The sequence below is a fragment of the Primulina tabacum genome, chromosome 8 (genome assembly GCF_025594145.1).
Source record: "Primulina tabacum isolate GXHZ01 chromosome 8, ASM2559414v2, whole genome shotgun sequence".
Taxonomy (NCBI): domain Eukaryota; kingdom Viridiplantae; phylum Streptophyta; class Magnoliopsida; order Lamiales; family Gesneriaceae; genus Primulina; species Primulina tabacum.
The window spans coordinates 8,256,070-8,278,136 of NC_134557.1; the positions used below are offsets into that span (position 1 = coordinate 8,256,070).

General features: G+C 36.1%; 3 protein-coding genes across 4 annotated transcripts; 2 read left to right on the plus strand and 1 right to left on the minus strand.

Annotated features, from left to right (window-relative positions):
* The first annotated feature begins 415 nt into the window (after positions 1 to 415).
* On the plus strand, positions 416 to 2,440 carry LOC142554536 (uncharacterized). Its single transcript, XM_075665201.1, has one exon. It carries the CDS (start codon positions 416 to 418, stop codon positions 2,438 to 2,440), a length of 2,025 nt encoding a protein of 674 aa, XP_075521316.1.
* Positions 2,441 to 2,836: 396 nt separating this feature from the next.
* On the minus strand, positions 2,837 to 5,144 carry LOC142554537 (serine/threonine-protein phosphatase 7 long form homolog). Its single transcript, XM_075665202.1, has 6 exons — positions 4,384 to 5,144; positions 4,181 to 4,299; positions 4,007 to 4,094; positions 3,425 to 3,900; positions 2,978 to 3,366; positions 2,837 to 2,865 (listed from the first exon to the last, which is right to left on the minus strand). The coding sequence occupies exons 1-6, from the start codon at positions 4,426 to 4,428 to the stop codon at positions 2,837 to 2,839; spliced, it is 1,146 nt and encodes a 381-aa protein (XP_075521317.1). The 5' UTR covers positions 4,429 to 5,144.
* A 4,421-nt stretch (positions 5,145 to 9,565) lies between these two features.
* LOC142554502 (NAC domain-containing protein 89-like) lies at positions 9,566 to 11,612 on the plus strand. Of its 2 annotated transcripts, none has more exons than XM_075665171.1 (4): positions 9,566 to 9,974; positions 10,079 to 10,332; positions 10,516 to 10,806; positions 10,916 to 11,612. In XM_075665171.1, the coding sequence occupies exons 1-4, from the start codon at positions 9,758 to 9,760 to the stop codon at positions 11,390 to 11,392; spliced, it is 1,239 nt and encodes a 412-aa protein (XP_075521286.1). In that variant the 5' UTR covers positions 9,566 to 9,757; the 3' UTR covers positions 11,393 to 11,612. The 2 variants fall into 2 exon arrangements, with proteins under 2 accessions (XP_075521286.1, XP_075521285.1); XM_075665170.1 differs by having other exon boundaries at positions 10,516 to 10,800; positions 10,904 to 11,612.
* The last annotated feature ends 10,455 nt before the right edge of the window (positions 11,613 to 22,067 follow it).

Genomic DNA, 22,067 nt, shown 5'->3' on the forward strand with positions numbered 1-22,067 from the left:
ATCGCCAGTGTTACAGAATGTAAGTGATTACGATTTTGATGCATTCATGCCAGTAATAACGCAAGGTTTGGGAACAGTAGGTTTGAATGAAGCGGGACCTTCTATGCATCACGTCGATGAACAGTCAGCTCAGACCTACTCTGGGATCGACACTGGTCATTGGGATCACCATATCACGACTCACACTGAAGAAGACTATGCATGGAGGATGAATAGAACACGAGAATTGGATTTTACCTCAGGGGGTTGGGATCATCATATCACGGTTCCATCAGGAGTTGATGTTGCATGGGGTTCTAGTAGAACATGCCAATTGGATTTAAATTCATGGGCTCCTGAAGAAAATACCACAAATGTCAGAGAATTTGATAATTCTGTTGAGGCTGCAAATATTCCCACCCTGATTACAGAACACATGGATGAGCAAGATGATTTATTTGGGGACAGTTCGCATCATGTTATTAATAGCGATGATGATTTTTATGCTACATCAAGTGACGAAGAAGATGATCAACAGTTTGAGAATGCAAATGAAGGGACATCGGCGGGTGTGTTAATGTCGGGAGCAACAATGACAGAGAACATTCATATTGCACCAGAGCAACATTTACGTGAAATTCCCCAATTTTTCAATGAAGTCTACGACGAACAAATTCCAGATTCATTTGGTATTCCTTCTTCTTCACGAACAAACTTTTACAATCCTGAAAGGCCAGAGCTCGGTGTAAAAATGGTTTTTAAGAGCAAAGGTGATTTAATAGCTTCAGTGAAGGATTTTTCTGTTCGGGTTTTGAGACGTGAATATATCGTTGTCCAAAGTTCTCCGACAATTTGGAAGGTCAAATGCAAGAACTGGTCCGAAGGTGGCAACTGTGGGTGGGGACTTCGAGCATCGTTCAAAAAAAGTTTAGGCTACTTCATGATCACAAAATATGGTGATGATCACACATGCATGTCAACCCAAGTCGGTATAGATCACCACAACCTTGATGTAAACATGATAGCCATCACACTTTTGGGAATTGTGCGTTGTGATCCTGCATATGAGATCAAATATGTACGAGAAAGTATTAAAGAAAAATATGGGTATGATATATCGTACGCTAAGGCATGGCAGAGTTTGAAACGCGCAGTGGAGGTAATCTATGGCACATGGGAAAGCTCTGCAACTGTACTTCCTAAATATATGGGAGCTTTGTCGAAGTACAATCCAGAAACTATTGTAGAATGGAAGCATCTTCGACCGTATGACCATCCACATAAAATTTTGAACTTCGTGTTTTGGGCCTTCAAACCATGTGTAGATGGTTTTCGACATTGTCGCAACATAATCAGCATAGACGGTACCCATATGTACACCAAATATAAGCACAAACTACTCATAGCAGTAACTTTGGATGCCAACAACCAGGTTTTGCCGCTAGCATTTGCGCTTGTTGATGAAGAGAATTATGAGTCTTGGCATTGGTTCCTCAGTAATGTTGCACGACATGTTACCAGAGGGTGTAATGGTGTGTGCCTTATATCTGATAGACATGCGGGTATAACAAGTGCAGTGCAAGATCTCCATGACTTCAAGCCTCCTCGTGGTGTTCATCATTTTTGTTTGAGGCATGTTTGCTCTAATTTCAACAACAAGTTCAAAAACATTCACTTGAAAGACTTATGTTGGGAAGCAGGGATACAACACCAAGTATCAAAATTTAATGCGACAATGGAGGTAATTAGAACAAATAATGCAGCAGCTTTCATCTATTTGTCAAACATTCAAAAAGAAAAATGGTCATTGTCTCATGATGGGGGATGGAGACGAGGGATAATGACGACGAACATGTCTGAGTGCATTAATGGTGTATTGAAAGGGGTTCGACGTCTTCCAATAACGGCAATAGTGGAGCTGACATTACAGCGATGCGTGCAATATTTCATTCAACGGCGTGCGCGAAGTGATAAGATGCTGGAAAAAAATCAACCATGGACCGACTTTGCGTACTCTAAATTTGATATGTGGTCAAAAAAGTCAATTGAACATCGAGTTGTAAGATTTGACCAAAGGGATAAAACAGCATCCGTCGCGACAGGAAGAAGACCTGGTCGGCAACATCACGTACAAGCTGTCAACATTTCTACGCGTGATTGCACATGTGGTAAATTCACAATATTTGGAATTCCTTGTTCACATGTTATATGTGCAGCAAAATGGTTTGGTTTGAATCCCGCACAGCTTGTACAACCATGGTTTACACTTAGCGAATACGTGAACACATACGATGGAAGATTCTACCCTATTCATGATGAACAATATTGGGATGAACCTACATTCCAATTACAACACAATAGTGTTCGTCGACAAAGGAGGCATGCTGGTAGAGATCGCAGGACACGCATAAGAAACGAGATGGATCAACCATCATCGAGGGAGAGACAACGTGGGAGGTAAAAGATCTACAATAACGTATTGTACCTTATTTTGAATACATAACATGTGAAGTTATTAATGTAATTACAAAATTGTGCATTAAAATTTTATATTTATTAATAATTGTTGTTCATTGCAGGTAGGTGCATGTGAGTAGAGCGAGTTATGGTGCCATATACTTATGTTTGGGACGCAGATTTTATATTTTAATAGAAGTAGTAAATAAATAGTATTCGGTGTTTTATTGTTATAAAGATGTTTTAATATCAAGTTTGTTGACTTATTTGACTTGATTTAGGAATTATACTTATGTTTTTTCATTATAATAATTTTATCCGTAAATTTATTAGTACAAGAATAATAAATCAAAAATACTACATTTAACACTATTAAAAATTCAATAATAATTTGTATACACTATTGAAATACAAATGTTGCAGCAACAACTTCAAATGCAAATAAAAAAATTGAAAAACATACAACAATACGACGTAAGTAATTTTGCATATCTAAATAAATAGTTAATGCTGATGGTAACGATGCCCCCCAGTGCCACACGTGGTCTTCTAATCACTCTCCGTCCACGACCTAACATTTGTTCAGCATCTCCATGCGTACTTGTTTGGGCTGTAGATGTACTTGTATCGGCAATGTTCCCACCAACGTCATACCCTTCTGTCTCAGAATATTGTTGAAATGGTACGGGCGACGTGTTAAATGTAGGGCGACTATCATTCATACCCGGTCGAAAGTCACTTTGTAAAAATTCAGTAAAACTACCAGCAAACGGAGTGTAGTAACCAGTTTCATACGATGGAAAGCTTGAAAACACTGGCGGAGTAGTGTATGCCATATTTGAAGATGACGGTCCGGGTTGAGTGTCGCAACCAGCGGCATTCGATGGAAAGCTTGAAACCACTGGCGGAGTAGTGTATGCTGGGCGATGTCTGTGACATAGATGCATATGTTATGTAACATTAATTTAATACAAGAAATTATATTTACGTACATATGTAGACCAGTTGAACATGTCTTACGATAAATTTCCGATAGTTTGCATCAATAGGATGGTAGCCAATGATGTTCGAAGGTACCACTGGAGGCGAGAGCACTATCTGTGAAATGCGATGATACCAACGAACATATTCCACTGTGATGGCGGGTGTACCAGGTATGACATAATCACCATCAATCACAAAATTATATCTGTTATTCCACATTTCTACAAAATCTGTGTGATATGTTGCCCAATCAAAGTTGTTCCGGCCTTGTCGAGTCAGTTTATGGAAATTGTCGAAGTTAGTAGCAGGTGGCGGAATACCCTGACGCATTCCAAACTGTCGGAGACACCGCTCTGGTCTATGCATCTCAACTATATGAAAATTGATCAATGCGCATGCCGACCGACATAGATGAATTCTGTTTCCATCAAGAATTCTGCCAACCTCCGGGGACTCCATATCATAAACTGTCCATAGAAACTGAAGCAAATAAAACGAAAAAAAGATTAGCAATTTGATAATATATAATTCAGACTGAAGTTTGTAAAAAAATTTCAAAATCTAAACAACTAATTTATATATCTACCTGCCCTTCTACCATCCTGTCAAGCATATCTCTCATTATACGGACCGAATGATGGGCCGTGTGTGTCCAAGAGAATCCGCGTCTCCACCTGCAATTTATAAAAGTACACAATATTTTCATTTAAACTAAATAACAAATAAATAATAATAAATGTTAATTATTTCTTATTAGTACCGTGCGCCGTATGGTGGGAATGGTAGACCCTGAAGCACATCCGCAGCCTGCTCTTCTGAAATAGATATCTGTTGCGCTCTATCAGCGCAAAGAAGAGTAATTCTAGACCACATCCAAATCTGCAATAACATACAACAGAAATAGTCAAATCATAAGAAAAAATAAGTACACCAAATATAATGACCGTAGAAGTGTACAAATACCTGCAATATCTGAACTGGGCCACACAAATCGACCTTTAATTTCATTGATGTGTCGCACAACTCTCTATAAAGATATGCCAACACAACAGAACCTCAGCTATACGTATTCACTAATTCTATTTCCTCAAGGAACTGCAAATACATAAGTTTCACAGCAGCACCTTCCGAGTCCGGAAACATACATCCACCAATGATCAGTAATGCAACACAACGGGAATATTGTGCCACGTCCTCTTCAGTGCTTTGATCATTAATCATATTATTTAGGCAATGGTCTAGCAAAGCGGTCAGATAAAGATGTGCGCCTTTAATCTGAGAAGATGTAGGCGTAAAACCCAACCAAGTAGCGCATCGCTGTTGTAAGGTATGTTTGTTGTACGCGGTATCTACACCAGTGATGGGAATGCCATCAATATTCAACCCCCAAATAAGAGCAACGTCCTGCAGAGTGATTGTTGCCTCGCCCACGGTAAGGTGAAATGTGTGTGTCTCACGACGCCATCTCTCAACAATGGCTGTAAGCAAATGATTATCATAATATTTAATAGGACCACACTGAATGACACCATAGAAGCCCATGCGTGCAAGACATAGGCGGACACGGAGGTGAATCCCAACATTAAGCAATCTCCAAAGACATTTGTCAGACCGTCGTGGCGAAATTATTGCATCCATGTTTTCAGCGTTGATATTATTTGATATGTGTCTACCCCGCAAATACAACACATTATCCGTATTTTCAGCCATCTTGCAAACAAAAAATCATTTGTTAATAGTTATTTATTAGTAATAGTTATTTGTTATAAAATGTTTACAATAGCAATATTTAATTATTAAAAAAAATATAACATGTAATTACAATAAATAAATTAGTAATACTTATTTATTATAATAAATAAATTAGTAATAGTTATAAAACGTATACAATCATTGTAATTAAATTAAGTATACTTATTATTATACAATTAATATTATAATAAGTATTCGAATAAAAAAATTACTTCATGCAATTAATATATAAGTAAAAAAAATTAGGTGAGGCAATTAATATATAAGTATTAATATTATATTATAATTATCATTATATAAGTATTAAAATAATTATTATTATACCATTAATATTATAATTATTCCAATAATATAAATTATATTACAACTAATTCTAATAATAAAATTAATACATAGTTATAATTTATAATTTTTGTAAATAAATTAAGTATAGTTATTGTTATTACTTAAAACTAAAATTGCAACTTAGTTAAATAAAGCTATAATTTGACCAACAACAATACCAGAGCAGTAAGGTTTTTCCCTCGACAAAACCATAGCAATATTTACATATTTTACCGAAAAATTTATTGGTACTAAATTGGTATTATTCAAGTGTTGTCAAAATTTTATTTTCAATGATTTTTTTCTTCTAGCTAATAATTAGAATAGAAAGATTGACAATCTTTTTTTCCCCAAATATTGTGCTTCTAAGTTCTACGTTGTGAAATTTAGCAATATATCCCTTCTCTGCTTAAATTTTTGTGTATAAATATATAACATAATCTAATTATCTTACCTCTAATTATATATGATCTACGTGGAATAATACTTATTTATAACATGTAATTCCAATAATATAATTTATAATTTTTGTAATGAAATTAAATATAGTTATTATTATTATTTTAAACTACTAACATGCGGTCATAAAGTTCTCGGTATCACAAAAATTCTAAATTATAGTATTATAATTCCAATAAGACAATTAATAATAAAACTATTGTGATTACTTAAAACTACTATAATTAACTAACAATAATAAATATAATAAACAAAAATAATAACATTACCTCTTAGAACTTGCTGAATGAATGTGAAGAGGAAGATTACCGAAAGAAAAAAAATAAGGGAACTAGCTGAGGAGAGGAGTATGACCGAAAGAAAAAAAAATTGAGGAGGAGAATGACCGAAATAAATAAAGTGAGGAGGAGTGTACGACCGAAAGAAGAAGAAATACCAAGAGAAATTGTTGAATGAATGTGAGGAGTTCGGAGGTGTGCACTCAATTTAAAGAAGAGAGTAGCCACGGATTATTAGAATCCGTGGCAGTCTGCCACGGATTCTGCAGACTGCCACGGATTCTAAGAATCCGTGGCTACGTGTTAATTTTTTTTAAAAAATTAATTGAATCCGGAAATCTTTCTTCCGGATTGTAATATTTTCATAAACATCTCTATTTTGTTATATTTTAATGCATACTTTTTAGATTAATATTATTTTTAAAAAAAACCCCTCATACATATATATGAGAGTTGAGCTTCAAAAAATAGTTGAGTGACAATCTTCACACAAAAACATAAAAAATAGTATTTGTAATCTTGGCATAAGAGACGCTAAACATTAAGCTGAGTGTGAAGTTACGGCCTACAATTGGGATTGTGCTATTATTATCGATTGAGATAAGTCATATGTCGAAGTAGTTTTATACAAAAAGTTAGAATGTAAGGGTTGTTAATATACGAGAATCTATAAAAAAAAAATTCACGAAGCTTTATTTTATTGTATTTAATTATCACTGCTATTTTGAGATGCATTCTTGAAGTATTTTGTGTATACTTTAAAAGATCAAAATGTTGCATACAAACTATTTGATAAAATGCTTCAGCTAAATTATTTTTATACACTGAACTTGCACATCTTTTAAATATTTTATAAGACAATTAATCAATTTTTAGATGTTTATGTTGAGTTTCTTCCATTCGATTTACAACCCAACATAAAAGTCGTACCAATATAATACAGAGTTGATATGATTTCATAATGATAAAATTAATATGATTGTAAGTTTTTAGTGACAAAAAAATAATATTGTAATAAAAATTATCATCATTTGAACATGGAAATATAAAAGACATTAACTAAGATGTCTCTCACTATTCACAATGAAAGGGGTCTACATATAGGTGCAAAGAGAGAAGTTATGTGATATTTGTAAAATAATCTTTGGATTAAAATGAGAATTGCTGATTTGATAGTTGCTAAATTTGAGAGTGATAATGAATTTAAAAAAAATTGAAGAATATAAAGAATAATAAATATGAATAATATGGTGTATGAAGATCTTGAAAATCAACATGGTTTAGTGGCATAAAATATGGCGTAATGGATGAATAATCATGAGATCGTGGCTTAAGGGACATGAGTTCATGGAGTAGTGGCTTAGTGGATGAAAAATCATGAGTTCATGGTATGTAGTAGGGTGCCTTACCAATCCTATAAATAGTGTCCAAATACTAGAGAAATCACACTACAAACCACTCCAAGTTGCTGTCAATTTTCGACTACCCAAATTCAGAAAATTTTGCTCATCGTTTCAATCGTCCCGAATCCGATCTCCACCGTTCAGAATACATCTACACGTGTTTGGAACAACATATCCAAATTTCATATCGATCCAACGATTCAATTAGGTGCAAATATTTTTTAAAAGTGACTAGTTTTTGGTGTTAAACTCCAAATTGTTCATTTCAAGATTTTCGGAACAATTTCTCAAATAAGTGGGTTTTTGCTATATTTTTATGTGCACTTGCATTTCATAAGTACTATTTGCTATATATATAAAATGACATGCTTGTTCTTCATAAGCGTGCTCATGTTTGTACAAAAAGAAGTATGTATGTTTTGAAATTCAATCGACATATGTTATTCCTTCGATTTGTTAAATGATATTTGAAAGCATGTTTGAAGAAAATATTTTTGAAGGCACTGTTATGATTCATATTTGAAATTATCAGGAAATACCGATGTTTGCTTTGATTTGATATGACCATAATGCGGTGGGATATAATAACCGATACTATGGCTTTTCCTTTTAGAGGATATAACTTAGGTAACTCATCAGTTAGCCATGTAAAATAAGATGATTATTAGTGTCATTTGTTTGAATTGATATGATTTCGAACATGCTATCTGCCTTCAAATGATATACGAATTTGTTATCAACTATGATTGATCGACCCCTATTTACTAAGTATTTCTCCAAATACTCACCCCTTACTTCCTCTCCTCAGATAAGAACAAAGAACAAATTGAGGAAGAAGAATAAGAATATTTCTGGGGCTGGTGAAGATGTCGATTCAAACAAGACCAATCATGTTATTTCGTTTTTGTCATTTTTTTTACGCTTCCGTATTTCGTTCAAGTTTTGTAAAGATATTAATGTGATTTATGAAATATACTGGTTTGGATATTTGATTATCACGAGGCTTGTTGTTTACAAATTGTGTGATTGTGAACTAATGTCCGTGTCGACTAACCCTAGCCTCGAGACGTGACATGATGTGTAAGAAGTTGCTAAGATAATTTGTAATTTTTAAATTGGAGGTGATAATGAATTCAATGAGATAGTTGATGCATTGTAATGTTTATTTTGACATCTTTTTCCTTTCAACAACGGAAATAAATGTAACTTCCTAGGTTATATATGTAATTTTATATTCATATCACATTGACCAACCAAATTAATTAGTATAGGTGCATCGAGTTTAATTTATACTAGTTACTCTGCACACGCTATGCGTATGTTTATAATCTTTTTTTATCATTATCAATGGACTAAAGTGAAATTTGACAAATTATGGGGAGACTAATTGATATTTGAATTGTTGAAATAAAAAAAAGTGTGTATTGAAATTGAAAAAAAAAACAAAAGTGTAATATTAGTATCATATAAGGGTAAAATTGGAAGAAAAAGATGGTGTTCTCTCTAAGTAGTTATTATCATGTCATCACACTTAATAATATAGTATAGATAGTATAGATTTATAAATATATGTATATGTACTATTTTTTCGACCCTGCCAATATAAATAGTGTCTCAAATCCAATTAAAGTAAACAAATCTCTTCTCCCTTATTAAATAAATTGACTTAACATCATAAAATATATATATTTAATTAAGCCTACACAATTTCGTGTTCTAGTAATAAAAAATATCTAGAATAAATTAGTTAAAATTACGTAATAAAACTTAAAAATATGATCTAATTTGATCTTTTAAGAAAAATATTATTGGATTCAATTTCTTATTCGAATTGAAAAAGGATTAAACTGTCAATCCCTGTTGTCAAAGGACCAAAGTGGAATTCTAGCCACATATCTCCCTTTCTTCTGCATGGGAGACAAGCAGTATTCAAAAATTAAGGACACGTGCACTGTCAGCAAGAACGAAACGTCGAAACCCTACAATGTTTTCTTCTGCGAGTTTCTCAATGCGATATTCTGTGCTTTTCTTCACACATCACTAAGCCTTCCAGGAAAACATTCAGAATCTTGTAGGAAAAGGGTTTGCTTTCCACATATTTTTCTTTCAACTGGTGAAAAAATGGGCGATGAAAATTCAAAAAATACACCTTTATCAAGAAACAGTATGGAAATTTCAATAGCAGAAGCTTCTGCAATGTTTCCTGGGTTCAGGTTTTCGCCGTCTGACGAGGAATTGATACAGTACTACCTAAAGAAGAAGCTTCAAGGGTTTGAAGATGGTATAGAAGTCATTCCTGAGCTTGATATTTGCAGACACGAGCCTTGGGATTTACCGGGTTTGCTTTCTCATTTACGCTGGATATGCGTTATGTTTTTGTGGAGTTTCAACTGTGCTTTTACATTTTGTTGGAGTAATTAGTTGTTGACTGTAATAAATCAGCTCAATCTGTGATTCAATCGGACAACGAATGGTTCTTTTTCTCTCCTCGTGGGAAGAAGTATCCAAACGGATCTCAAAGCAAAAGGGCGACTGCTAGTGGATACTGGAAGGCCACAGGTAAAGAACGCGGTGTAAAATCGGGTTCGAATCTGATTGGGACGAAGAGGACTCTGGTTTTCCACATGGGCCGGGCACCAAAAGGGCAGAGAACAGAGTGGATAATGCATGAGTATTGTACAGCTGAAAAATCTCAGGTGCGTAGTTTGCTGCCGAACCCTGTAAAGACTGGAACACATCTAATTTTGGAAAAAATTGTGAGCAATTATTTGAAAGATCCGAGTTTCACCCTCTCCCCACTTAATCTCAGTCTTTTTTTAATGCATTATTGGTTCTTTATTTTCATTAATCTGCAATGTCCTTGTGTAATGGTTTTTTAGGACGACATGGTTGTTTGCCGCCTTCGCAAAAACAGTGAATTTCATGTGGGTGACAATTCGAGAAGGAATTTTAATAATGAAAGGGATTCGCCATTACTTAATAATGGTACAATTGCGATGCTTGATAAGGAACAATCTCACATCCTCGAAGGAGCCGATGTGGCTGAGAGCTGTTCTAAGGAGTGTAGTAACAGTTACAACTCTAAATCTGTGGAACAGGTTGGCACTGGTCATGAATCTGATGAGAAAATCAGTAATGAATTTGACTCGTCAAGCCCGAAACAGGTTTGCGTCTTATTCATTCGTTTCTATATATCATTTCACCTCTCATTTACATTTGGACAAGAAGATGTAGATGTGATTGCGATGTTTACATGTTTGTTTACAGGGTTGCGAAGAGGAAGAGGAAGAGGACTGTTATGCCGATATAATGAAAGATGACATCATTAAACTAGATTATTCCTCACTAAACGATATTCAAGTGTCTAGCAAACATGAATCCAATATGGCATCTAAGCAGCCAGATCAGGATACCAATCTTCAGGGCGATGCGAGTTGGCGGCTCAGACAGGGAAAACAAACACCAAAAACTTACCAGAGAGAGCCATATGATACTCACAAGGCTGATAAAGGAAATCTTTCCATCGACAGTGTCCCAAGTTTGGGTTCTCAGCAGGCAGCAGAGAACTCAATTGATCACTTTGCCATTTCAAAATATAAAGTTTCATCCATGATTATCTTTCTGGTCATCCTAATCTTACTGGTAACCTTCTTAAAGGGAGATTCCTGGAAATCTTATAAGCTAGTTGATGTCTTGAAGTTCGGAAAATGGAAATATATCAACTGGAATCGTTACCTCCCTGTCACGTGGAGATAACAAGAATTATAATTCTCTACTGGTACGGTTAGCATCCTACCCATAAATAGTTTGAGATCGGTGAATCTAGTTTTGGGTTGTGAAGAATTTGACCGGTATGTATAATCAAATCTATTATGCTGTATAGACATAAGAGCATGCTGCTGAAAGTGGAGTTTATATGTACTTGTCTGATGTATTTTGGAGTTGATAATGAAATGAAACTGTGTACATCAGACTGCGGTTTACGACTTTTTTTACCCTGTTGTTTGAATTAGCAAAGATCACTCACATAGTGTTCTGAAATACCAAAAGCAGTAGGATTAGGTTATAGCATATAGTATGTGGCATCATTCTCACAAAAGCGTATACAAATGCTAGTGGCTTCCTTTGTTTGAGGGCACTATACCGGGTGCGTAATGCATCCAATATACTCAGCTAAGGATATTCTCCAAGTGCATCAGTGGCCTCAACTTCTGCAAGAAGGTAAGAACCGTTCGATGTTGTGATGCGTGATTCCGCTTCCAATTACAAACGACTTGCTTATATGATGTGTTAACTCTAGGCTGGAAAGAGAGATTGCATGGATCATGTTGGTCATTAGACATAAAAAAAACGCGTATTTAAGTGTGAAGGTTTTCTTAAAAATAGTGATGGTTAAAAAAACTTGAGCTAAATTTATCGCCGGTTATAAAAACGATGGAATTTGATTAAACCGTTGTTAAAATCAGCGATGATTTTATTAATTTCAATAGCTAATTGAGTGCTTTTTTAGTATTTCTTGCACTGATCATGCTTTTTAGGTGTGGCTGATTATTTTGTGTTTTATCTTTGATAACGATCTAAATTGTTGTTAATCTTAAAACTACGGATGATTCGTGTAAATGCAAGAAAGTCATTCAGTGAAATATAATATCATAAATCGGAACTCACCCACAACAAAATGATAAAATTCATTGTTCTTGATTAATAATTAATATATTAACTACATTTTTGTTGGGATTGGCTCCTTTTTCTTGTAACCGAAGGGCAACGGTTGTATAAAAAATCTACACAAACGGTTTTACAGTCTACACAAAAACGGAAATTTGATCAACTTTTTAATTGTACTTCCCATAATTTTTTGGCTGACTCAGAGAGAATCTTCTAGTTCTTGCTCTCTTTTTGGTTTCTCCACTTGCAAAAGAACGGTGGCAGAATCTATCTCAGATCACCAACGCTATCAATCATACAAAAATTTCAATCCCAAAAACGATTTCAAGTTCTTGAATCCGCCTGTTTACTGGATGCTTCTGTTGATCAAACTTGAGCTCTGATTTGTAAGGTCTTTCTTGTATTTATTTCTTTGTAATTCTAAAATTCCTTCTATCTGTCGACTGTCTAAATATGGGGACAATGAATAAATGAAGGGTTGTATGTTGCAGGTAAGTATACGTTTTGGCTAATCTTGACTTAAATTTTCTGTTTAGTGGAAATAACCCTTTTCTTGTTTATAGTTTCTGAACATGGAAAGAATACAGGATTGGATGTTAGTTCGCAGAGTTCATTTTCAATTTTGAAATAGTGAGTTACTTGTGTACGTGATGAGTGTCAAGATTTGGGAAATGGCATTGATGTTATGAGAGAGTGGAGAAGGTGGATCAAGAAATCTCAGTCGGGGCGATTATGGATATTGGAGATGAAACTTACATTTTAATAAAAACTACAAATAAAATTTAACCGAAAGAATCTTGTTCAGGACCATTGCCTCCCACTAGGTCCGCACCCGGTAATGGATGATGCTAGAAATGACGGTAGTTGTGTTCTTAAAATCTGCTTAGCCGGGGAAACATGTATATTTAATGTTACTATGGGTCAATCGGCATTCCAAATGGCAGACCATGAAATTAGCTTGATGGAAACTTTACTTGAAATTTGAATGCTTTGCGCCAACTTAATTTGCTTGCTATATTATTATTTTTTTTTTGTAGAAGATAAGAACGATGTCGAGGAAAATGCTGCTGTTCTTATTGCTGTTGATACTGATCGTAACATCACAATTTAGATGGTGGCAACAATTAGTCGGTCGGAGGGACTTCCTGGAGCAGCATCAAATTTCTGATATGGAAGACTCGGTAATAGAGTAGCCTCTTCTTGATCTCTTAGTAGTTAGTATATAATGTGCTGAAGGCCATGGGAAAACTGTTGGGATATCAGGGAAATAAACGAGGTAACATCGCAGCGGAACACCATAAGTGATATCAACAATTGAATAAGATGGACACCAATATTTATAGTGGTTCACCCCAAGATTGGGCTACGTCCACTTTAAACCTTTCAAGGAGATCTCTTCTTTATTAATAACAAAGAAGACAAGAGAATTGAGAATACAAAGTATTTCACTCAGAACACTCTGATTTTAACACTCATTTTCTCTTCACTAATCCTATTGCTTCCAAAGATAAAAACTCCTTAAGAAATCTCACACTAAATCATTTATCTCACTTCTACACTTATGATTGTAGATGAGAGGATTTTGTGTTTTGGTGTGTTTTTGAAATGAAGAATGAATGTGTATTTATAGGTAAAGTTTAGGGAAAAAACAAAAAATAAAACCTCATGGCTTACCTCATTATTTTTGACTAATAAACACATGTGTTAATTATGTTGTTGAATTCCAAAATGGTGTGCTTTGAATTCAAATATGGCTTGATTACTTAACAATTCTCCCCCTCAAGCCCATTTTGTGAATTCGATCAAACCTGCAACAGCTTTACAGTATTCCAACTTCCATCTCGGCAACGTCTTGGTCATCATATCAGATCCATTTTCATCCGTGTGAATCTTCTCAAGCTTCAACAACTTCTTCTCCAATACATCTCGTATCCAATGATAACGAACATCAATATGCTTTGATCTTGAATGCATTGAAGGATTCTTTCCAAGATGAATTGCACTCTGACTGTCACAGAAAAACTTGTATTGATCTTGCACAAAACTTAATTCCTCCAAAAACCCTTTCATCCATAACATTTCCTTGCATGCCTCAGTTGCTGCAATGAACTCTGCTTCAGTGGTTGATAATGCTACACACTTTTGCAACTTTGACTGCCATGATACAGCTCCCCCTGCAAATGTAATCAGGTATCCTGATGTGGATTTTCGGGAGTCAACATCTCCTGCCATATCTGCATCTGTGTAGCCTACAAGCTCAAGTCTGGATCCTCCAAAACTCAATCTATATTTAGAGGTCCCACGTAGATATCTGAATATCCATTTACTGCAGCCCAATGTTCCTTTCTCGGTTTTGAAAGGAATCTACTCACTACACCTACTGAATGAGCTAAATCCGGCCGAGTACATACCATGGCATACATCAGACTTCCAACAGCTGAAGCATATGGAACACTTTTCATTTCTTCTTCCTCATCCTCTGTAATAGGACTCTGCTTTGAGTGCAACTTGAAGTGGTTGGCAAGAGGACATCCAACCGCTTTGGCCTGGTCCATGTTGAACCTCTGAAGTACCTTCTCAATATACTTCTCCTGCGACAACCAGGTCTTCTTGGCATACCTGTCTCGATGGATTTCCATGCCAATAATTCTTTTTGCTGGCCCCAAGTCTTTCATAGAAAAAGTCTTGCTTAGTTGCTTCTTTAGGCCTTTGATTTCAGAAACATCTTTGCCAACAATCAACATATCATCTACATAGAGTAGAAGCACCATCAAATCATCAACAGAGGTATCTTTGACAAACACACAATGGTCTGCAGTGGTTTTCTTGAATCCCTGTTGAGTTATCACCGATTCAAACTTCTTGTACCACTGTCTTGGTGCTTGCTTGAGACCGTACAAACTCTTCTTTAATCTGCACATGAGGTCCACTTTCCCCTTCTCTTCAAACCCCTCTGGTTGCTCCATGTAGATTTCTTCCTCCAAATCCCCATGAAGGAATGCGGTCTTGACATCCATTTGTTCCACCTCCAGATCAAGCTCAGCTGCTAACCCTAGCACAATCCGGATGGATGTCATCTTCACCACAGGTGAAAATATTTCGTCAAAGTCGACCCCGTGTTTCTGTCCGAAACCTTTGACGACAATCCTAGCTTTGAATCTTGGTTGACTACTGTGTTCTTCGTGCTTCAATCTGAACACCCGGTTATGCTTCAAACCTTTCTTGCCTTTCGGCAATTTCACCAGCTCAAATGTCTCATTATCATGCAATGATTGCATTTCTTCTTGCATAGCCTCCATCCACTTATCTTTGTGTTCACTGGTAATAGCTTCCTCGAAGCTCTCTGGTTCTCCCCCGTCAGTTAGCAGGATATATTCATTTGAGGAATATCTGGTTGAGGGTCGCACTTCTCTTCCAGAACGTGTGGTCATTGTACCACGAGAACTTTCTGCTGGTGGTTCACTGTGAACACGGATCTCATCATCATCCTCATGATCATTCTGCAATTCTTCATCTTCAACCGGTTGTGGATTTACCGTTGAAGGCCACCATTCCAGATCTTGTTCAGATCCAGAATTCTCCTTTTCCGCAGTCTCCAAGAATTCATTCTCCTGAAATATGGCATCACGACTTCTTATAGGCTTTTTGAGATCTGTATTATAAAACTTGTAACCAAGTTGATCCTCGCCATAGCCTATAAATATGCACTTTCTTGTTTTGACATCCAACTTCTGTCTTTCATCCTTTGGTATATGAACATAAGCAACACAGCCAAATACCCGCAAATGATTATAGGAAACTTCTTTGCCTTGCCACACCTGCTCCGGGACATCATAATTGAGAGGAACACAAGGTGAGCGATTCAATATATATGCAGCAGCAACCACGACCTCACCCCAAAATTCCTTAGTCAGCTTTGCATGTGAGAGCATGCTTCTGACTCTTTCTGCCAAAGTTCTATTCATCCTCTCAGCTAATCCGTTGAGTTGTGGTGTCTTTGGTGGTGTTGTTTGATGTCTGATTTCGTTCCTTTTGCATATCTCATCAAAGGTTCCAATGTATTCTCCTCCATTATCCGTTCGAATACATTTGAGTTTAATGGATGTTTGTCGTTCAACCAAGTTTAGAAAATTGTTGAATGTTTCCGCAACTTGGTCCTTGGTTTTGAGTGTCCACACCCAAATTTTCCGAGAATGATCATCGATAAAAGTTACCCAGTACCTCGCTCCTCCGAGTGATAATGGCATCGGACCACATAGATCTGAGTGCACCAGATCTAGTATTTTATCGGCTCTGCTAGGAGGTGAACTTTTGAATGATATCCTGTTTTGCTTTCCGGCTAAGCAGTTTGTGCATTGTTTCATATGAACCTGCTTTATACCGGGCAGAACTTGCTTGCTCACAAGGCGTGTAAGATTCTTTTCACTTATGTGACCAAGACGTCGGTGCCACAACTCTGTTGAGTTTTCTTCCCCTGCGTAGTTCACTCCTTCAGAATGATTTTCCTGAACTACATATAGCTTTGACATCTTTAATCTTTTTGCCACCACAAGTGATCCTCTTGAAATCTTACATACCCCATTTCGGAAGGTTGTACAGAAACCTTCTTCATCGAGTCTTTCGACTGATATCAGACTCAGGCGCATATCTGGCACATGCCTGACGTCTTTCAGGATCAGTGTAGAGCCATCCACGGTAGTCAAGCTCACATCTCCTTTTCCCACGACTCTGGATAAGTCGTCATTCCCCATTCTCATCACACCAAAGTCCCCTTGTGTGTAGGATGTAAAGCATTCTTTTCGAGATGTGACGTGGACTGTTGCTCCACTATCGATCACCCAACTAGTTACTTGAGTTGCCAAATTTACGGACTCCTGCTCTAGCTCGTGAACAACATTGAATTCATCAATGGCGTTTGTTTGCTCATCGTCGGTTTCATGTTTGTTTTTCGGTTGCCGACAATATTTTTTAATATGTACGTTTTCTCCACAGCGATAACATTTGATGTTGGCATATCTCCCTGAGGACTTGCTTCTTCTTGGCTTCTGATTTGTGTTTTTCTTGATCTTGCTTCTCCCCCTTGACTCAGCAGCCAAAACATCTGACTGTGAGGTAGAGGATCCTTGAGATCTCCGCCTCATCTCTTCATTCAATATGCCACTCTTGATGAAGTCCATACTCACGGCTCCTCCCGGTGCTGTGTTCGTGAGTGATACCTTCAGAGTCTCCCAAGACTCTGGCAATGAAGCTAGCACAATCAGAGCTATCACCTCGTCATCAAGTTTTATGCTCATACTTGATAACTGCTCCACGAATCCTTGAATCTCGTTCAGATGATTTGCGACCAGAGTTCCTTCTTTGTATCGAACCTGGACAAGCTTGTTCAAATAGAACAATTTGTTGTTGCCACTTTTGGAGGCATATAGTGTCTCCAACTTTGTCCGAAGCGTACGAGCATGTGTCTCGTTAGAGATGTGATTATAGACGTTGTCATCGACAAATTGTCGGATGTACCCGCAGACTTGCTCGTGCTCGAAGTTCCATTCAGCATCTGATTTATCATCTGGTTTAGACTTGCTGAACACCGGTAGGTGCATCTTGGTGACGAATAGAAGAGCTTTCATCTTACTTTTCCAAAGTTGATAATTAGAGCCATTAAGGCTAATCATCTTGCTTGTGCGTACCTCCGTCTTTTGTGAATGCTACCAACGAATAATCGTCAAAGCCTGAACACAAAAGAACCACTTCCCTAATACTGTCTAGAAAGCCTTTTCTGATGCGGAAGTTCAGACTAAGCTGCAACCACAGAGCATACGAGGACTTCCTATAGTATTTGAGAATCTAGCTCTGATACCAGTTGTTGGGATATCAGGGAAATAAACGAGGTAACATCGCAGCGGAACATCATAAGTGATATCAACAATTGAATAAGATGGACACCAATATTTATAGTGGTTCACCCCAAGATTGGGCTACGTCCACTTTAAACCTCTCAAGGAGATCACTTCTTTATTAATAACAAAGAAGACAAGAGAATTGAGAATACAAAGTATTTCACTCAGAACACTCTGATTTTAACACTCACTTTCTCTCCACTAATCCTATTGCTTCCAAGGATAAAAACTCCTTAAGAAATCTCACACTAAATCATTTATCTCACTTCTACACTTATGATTGTAGATGAGAGGATTTTGTGTTTTTGTGTGTTTTTGAAATGAAGAATGAATGGGTATTTATAGGTGAAGTTTAGGGAAAAAACAAAAAATAAAACCTCATGGCTTACCTCATTATTTTTGACTAATCAACACATGTATTAATTATGTTGTTGAATTCCAAAATGGTGTGTTTGAATTCAAATATGGCTTGATTACTTAACAAAAACTTGGTGAACTATTTCGTCAGGGATGTCACGCAATCTTTGTTGCTTGTTTCGATTCTTTGTTTGTCTTCTAAGATGGTTCGGTTATATGTTGATTGTTCGGATCACTTTGCATTGGAACTTTACCGTCAAGTCTTCCCAGCGTTTTCGTTTTTGGCTTTGAATACACAATAACTTTGACATCTTTTTGCGACCTGAATTCATCAACTTGTGCGGATTGTCCTAATGCAGGAGAAGAGCATTAATAAACTGAATGAGCTTGTTCAGGATCTTAAAGAACAGCTGCAACAATGCTGGAGTAGTAAAAACGAGGAACCAAACTACTCTGTCGTCAGGAAGAACAGCAGCAAATTCGCGCCAACCTAAAGGCAAACTAGAAATTTGCGGGATGGGTTTCTGGTATTTTTGAGTACTATCAATTCACTATGTTTTAATTTTACATGATTTGAAAAAAAAATTACTACAAAAACTGGAAAAAATTTACTATTTCAAAAGGAGCTTTGACAATTAGGAAGAAAAGGGTAGTAGCATCTTCAACAGGTTGTGATTGTTTTCCATGATACAGAGCATAAAATGTGGCTTTCTAGCCAGTGGATATGTTAAATTTGATTTCATAGAATTCTTTCTACAAATTTAAATGAATATCTGAACCTGAAAAATAATGTACGTCAATGTCATTTTCTTCTTTTATTTTCATAAAAAAATAAACAGAAAATATTTGTACATTTGGGTGTATTTTACAGCCTTGAAAAGAAAGAATTGTTTTTCTGTTCTTGCATTTTAGGGACCAGTGATGGTGGTTGATAGAATGATGAGATTTTGCAATATTTGATATGCAACTCAATGTTTATTCAGTATCATACACACATTGTTCATAAATAACACATAAATTTCGGAAATTTTTTAGTTCGATAGGACACGGCACAACCGGATTCATGCCTTAAATATTGAATGCAACCATAAGAACAAAATTGGATATTGTGTCATAAATGTATTTCTTTATGGTCACATTTGGATCTTGATGTTGCCTTTAGTGGAATATGGTCCGAAAGAGGCAATGATTTCGTTGGAAGAGAATTAAGGGAATTGATTAATGCCGAAGAGGGGCAATGCAATCGGTCAACAATCAAAGTTTATTTTTTTTAAAATAAAGTTATATTATATAAAAAATATAAATTTTATAATTGTAAAAAAAATGCATTCCATAATCATACTTGGCCCGCTTTATCCATGCAATTAAATATTGCATTTCAAAGTGGATGAAAATTTATTGCTTTTAATTATGCATGCAGTTGCTATCAACCGAGTCTCAAACTTGAAATGGCTTTTTCATCACATTTGGATCTTGACATTGCCTTTTAATTATAAAGTAGTGCTAGTTGTACCACATCGATTGGATGAAATATCTGAGAGTTGCATATATGGACTTGGACAATCAAGTCTCAAACTTAACATGGTATCAGAAACCAGGTTCCACCGTTATGTGTTGGACTGCTTATAGTTGGTCAACCCGTTCTGTCCATAGTTGGGTCATTTGTAAACTTCACGCTCCAGATGTTCATTCCTGAGCGCGAAGGGAGCGTGTTAGTTGTCTCACATCGGTTGGACAAAATCTCTTGAAATTACATATATGGAATTTGACAATCCCCCCTTGAGCTAGCTTTTGGGGTCGAATTAGATCCAAGTCTCATCCTTAACAAAGTCATATTTATCATAATTAAATTTTTTTATTGATTTTTTTTTTGGAGGCGGGTATGTAGGAAGTTTTTTTATATTTGATTCTTAAATATCTCATGAACAAACATATGGAATAATCAACGACAGATTTTTCAACCCACAATTTAATAGATTGAATTAATTAGGTGGTGGAACTTTTATATATTACCAGTAAAATCATAAATAAACATTATAAAGACAATACAGATCTTATTTTATGGATAAAATGAAATTTAAATATTTTTTTTAAAGAACATTGCATTGATAAGGTTAGTTGAACTGAGTTCTCATGCATATCACCGCTATTTATATCTATTATTAATGACCGATCAGTTGGACACTTTTAACTACCGGTCTTATGGATAATGGACGAATATTATAGCAAAGAAATATGTTCTTTCCATATTATTACATAATGTCCGGTCCAAGGGTGAATTTGTACTGAAAAAGAAACCAATATCGACTAGGAAGAAATAAGCTGTCCATCATCAATTCAAGATTTCTTTAGTAGCTAGCAACTTGTCTAGGGTTGGTTGGTCTTTTAAGCTACGAGTTTGAAAGAAAATCATTATTGACCTCACTTATTTTTTTAAAATGACTACACCCCATAATGATCATGTGCTTGTAAATTTAAATTTTAACTCAAATGATAATTGCTGCTATGTATGAAGTTTAAGCATCATCCTCACACGAAGAATGTACCATGGATCGACGTTCATGGTGTACTCAACGTAGAGGTTCCAAGGGTGGAAGAAGCGAGGTGGTGAACGTCAAATATGCTCGACCTAAAACAATAATTTTTTTTTTTTTAATTATTGAGCACACCCTTTTGTGTTCGAGTTTAACGGTTCCTTGTATAGATTACAACTGATGAAGATTATCCTTCGATCAAATATTTCTAGGTTTTTATTTATTTCGGTGGTTTATGACTAGTTGTAGTTGAGAACAAGGTGTTATACTCCATACAATAAATGCGAGTGGAATCTAAGCCTAAATATAGCAAAAGTTTTATTACCTCATTACTACACAGAAGTTGCCTTTGCTTTAATGTCCAATCTGATGGCAGATACGGATTTCAATTCTTTCCTTGCATGACTTAACCAACGGTTTGTTTCAACCTACCCATGCAGGCAGTGCCTGCACGGGCAATGAACGGCCCGGATCACTCCACATGAGTGATCCGGGCCCACCTCCCTGTAAAAAAAAAAAAAAAATTGGCTCGAAAAAATCCGAGCCGTTGGATCGACCCCTGCAGGCAGTGCCCGCAGGGGTAGGGTCGACCGAACCCTTAACCAACTATGTCAGCAATGAATATGGGGAAGCTAATTAGTACTATATTATTGAAGTTTGTAGTAATCAACATGTTTTATTCTGCCAGCAAACTTCTTGAGATCATTCCATATGTTTATTTAATTTTTCTGCACCTTTTCTTCTACCACACCTTCTCTTCTTTATTGCAATTCAATTAACTATACAATTATGATTGATCCAGTTGTATCCGCAATCTATTCTGGAATTAAATGAAGGGACTCTCGTTTCATGTCTCCTCTATATATATTGGTCCATGGAACCCAAATCAAGAAAGCAGATAGAAAAAAAACAACACCCTTTTCAAGATTCATCAAATCTGATCAAGTCTTCTCTGCTGATCCTTTGCATATCTCAGCT

What these genes read in the sequence shown, in the direction of transcription:
- LOC142554536 (XM_075665201.1), top strand. Translation starts at nt 416, where the DNA reads ATGGATGAGCAAGATGATTTATTTGGGGACAGTTCGCATCATGTTATT.
- LOC142554537 (XM_075665202.1), bottom strand. Translation starts at nt 4,428, where the DNA reads ATGAAATTAAAGGTCGATTTGTGTGGCCCAGTTCAGATATTGCAG. An exon ending in ACAGGATGGTAGAAGGGCAG is followed by an intron (nt 3,901 to 4,006) that starts GTAGATATATAA and finishes TATTTGCTTCAG; the next exon opens with TTTCTATGGACAGTTTATGA. An exon ending in GAGAGTGATTAGAAGACCAC is followed by an intron (nt 2,866 to 2,977) that starts GTGTGGCACTGG and finishes TTGCATTTGAAG; the next exon opens with TTGTTGCTGCAACATTTGTA.
- LOC142554502 (XM_075665170.1), top strand. Translation starts at nt 9,758, where the DNA reads ATGGGCGATGAAAATTCAAAAAATACACCTTTATCAAGAAACAGTATG. An exon ending in GTACAGCTGAAAAATCTCAG is followed by an intron (nt 10,333 to 10,515) that starts GTGCGTAGTTTG and finishes ATGGTTTTTTAG; the next exon opens with GACGACATGGTTGTTTGCCG. An exon ending in ACTCGTCAAGCCCGAAACAG is followed by an intron (nt 10,801 to 10,903) that starts GTTTGCGTCTTA and finishes GTTTGTTTACAG; the next exon opens with GGTTGCGAAGAGGAAGAGGA.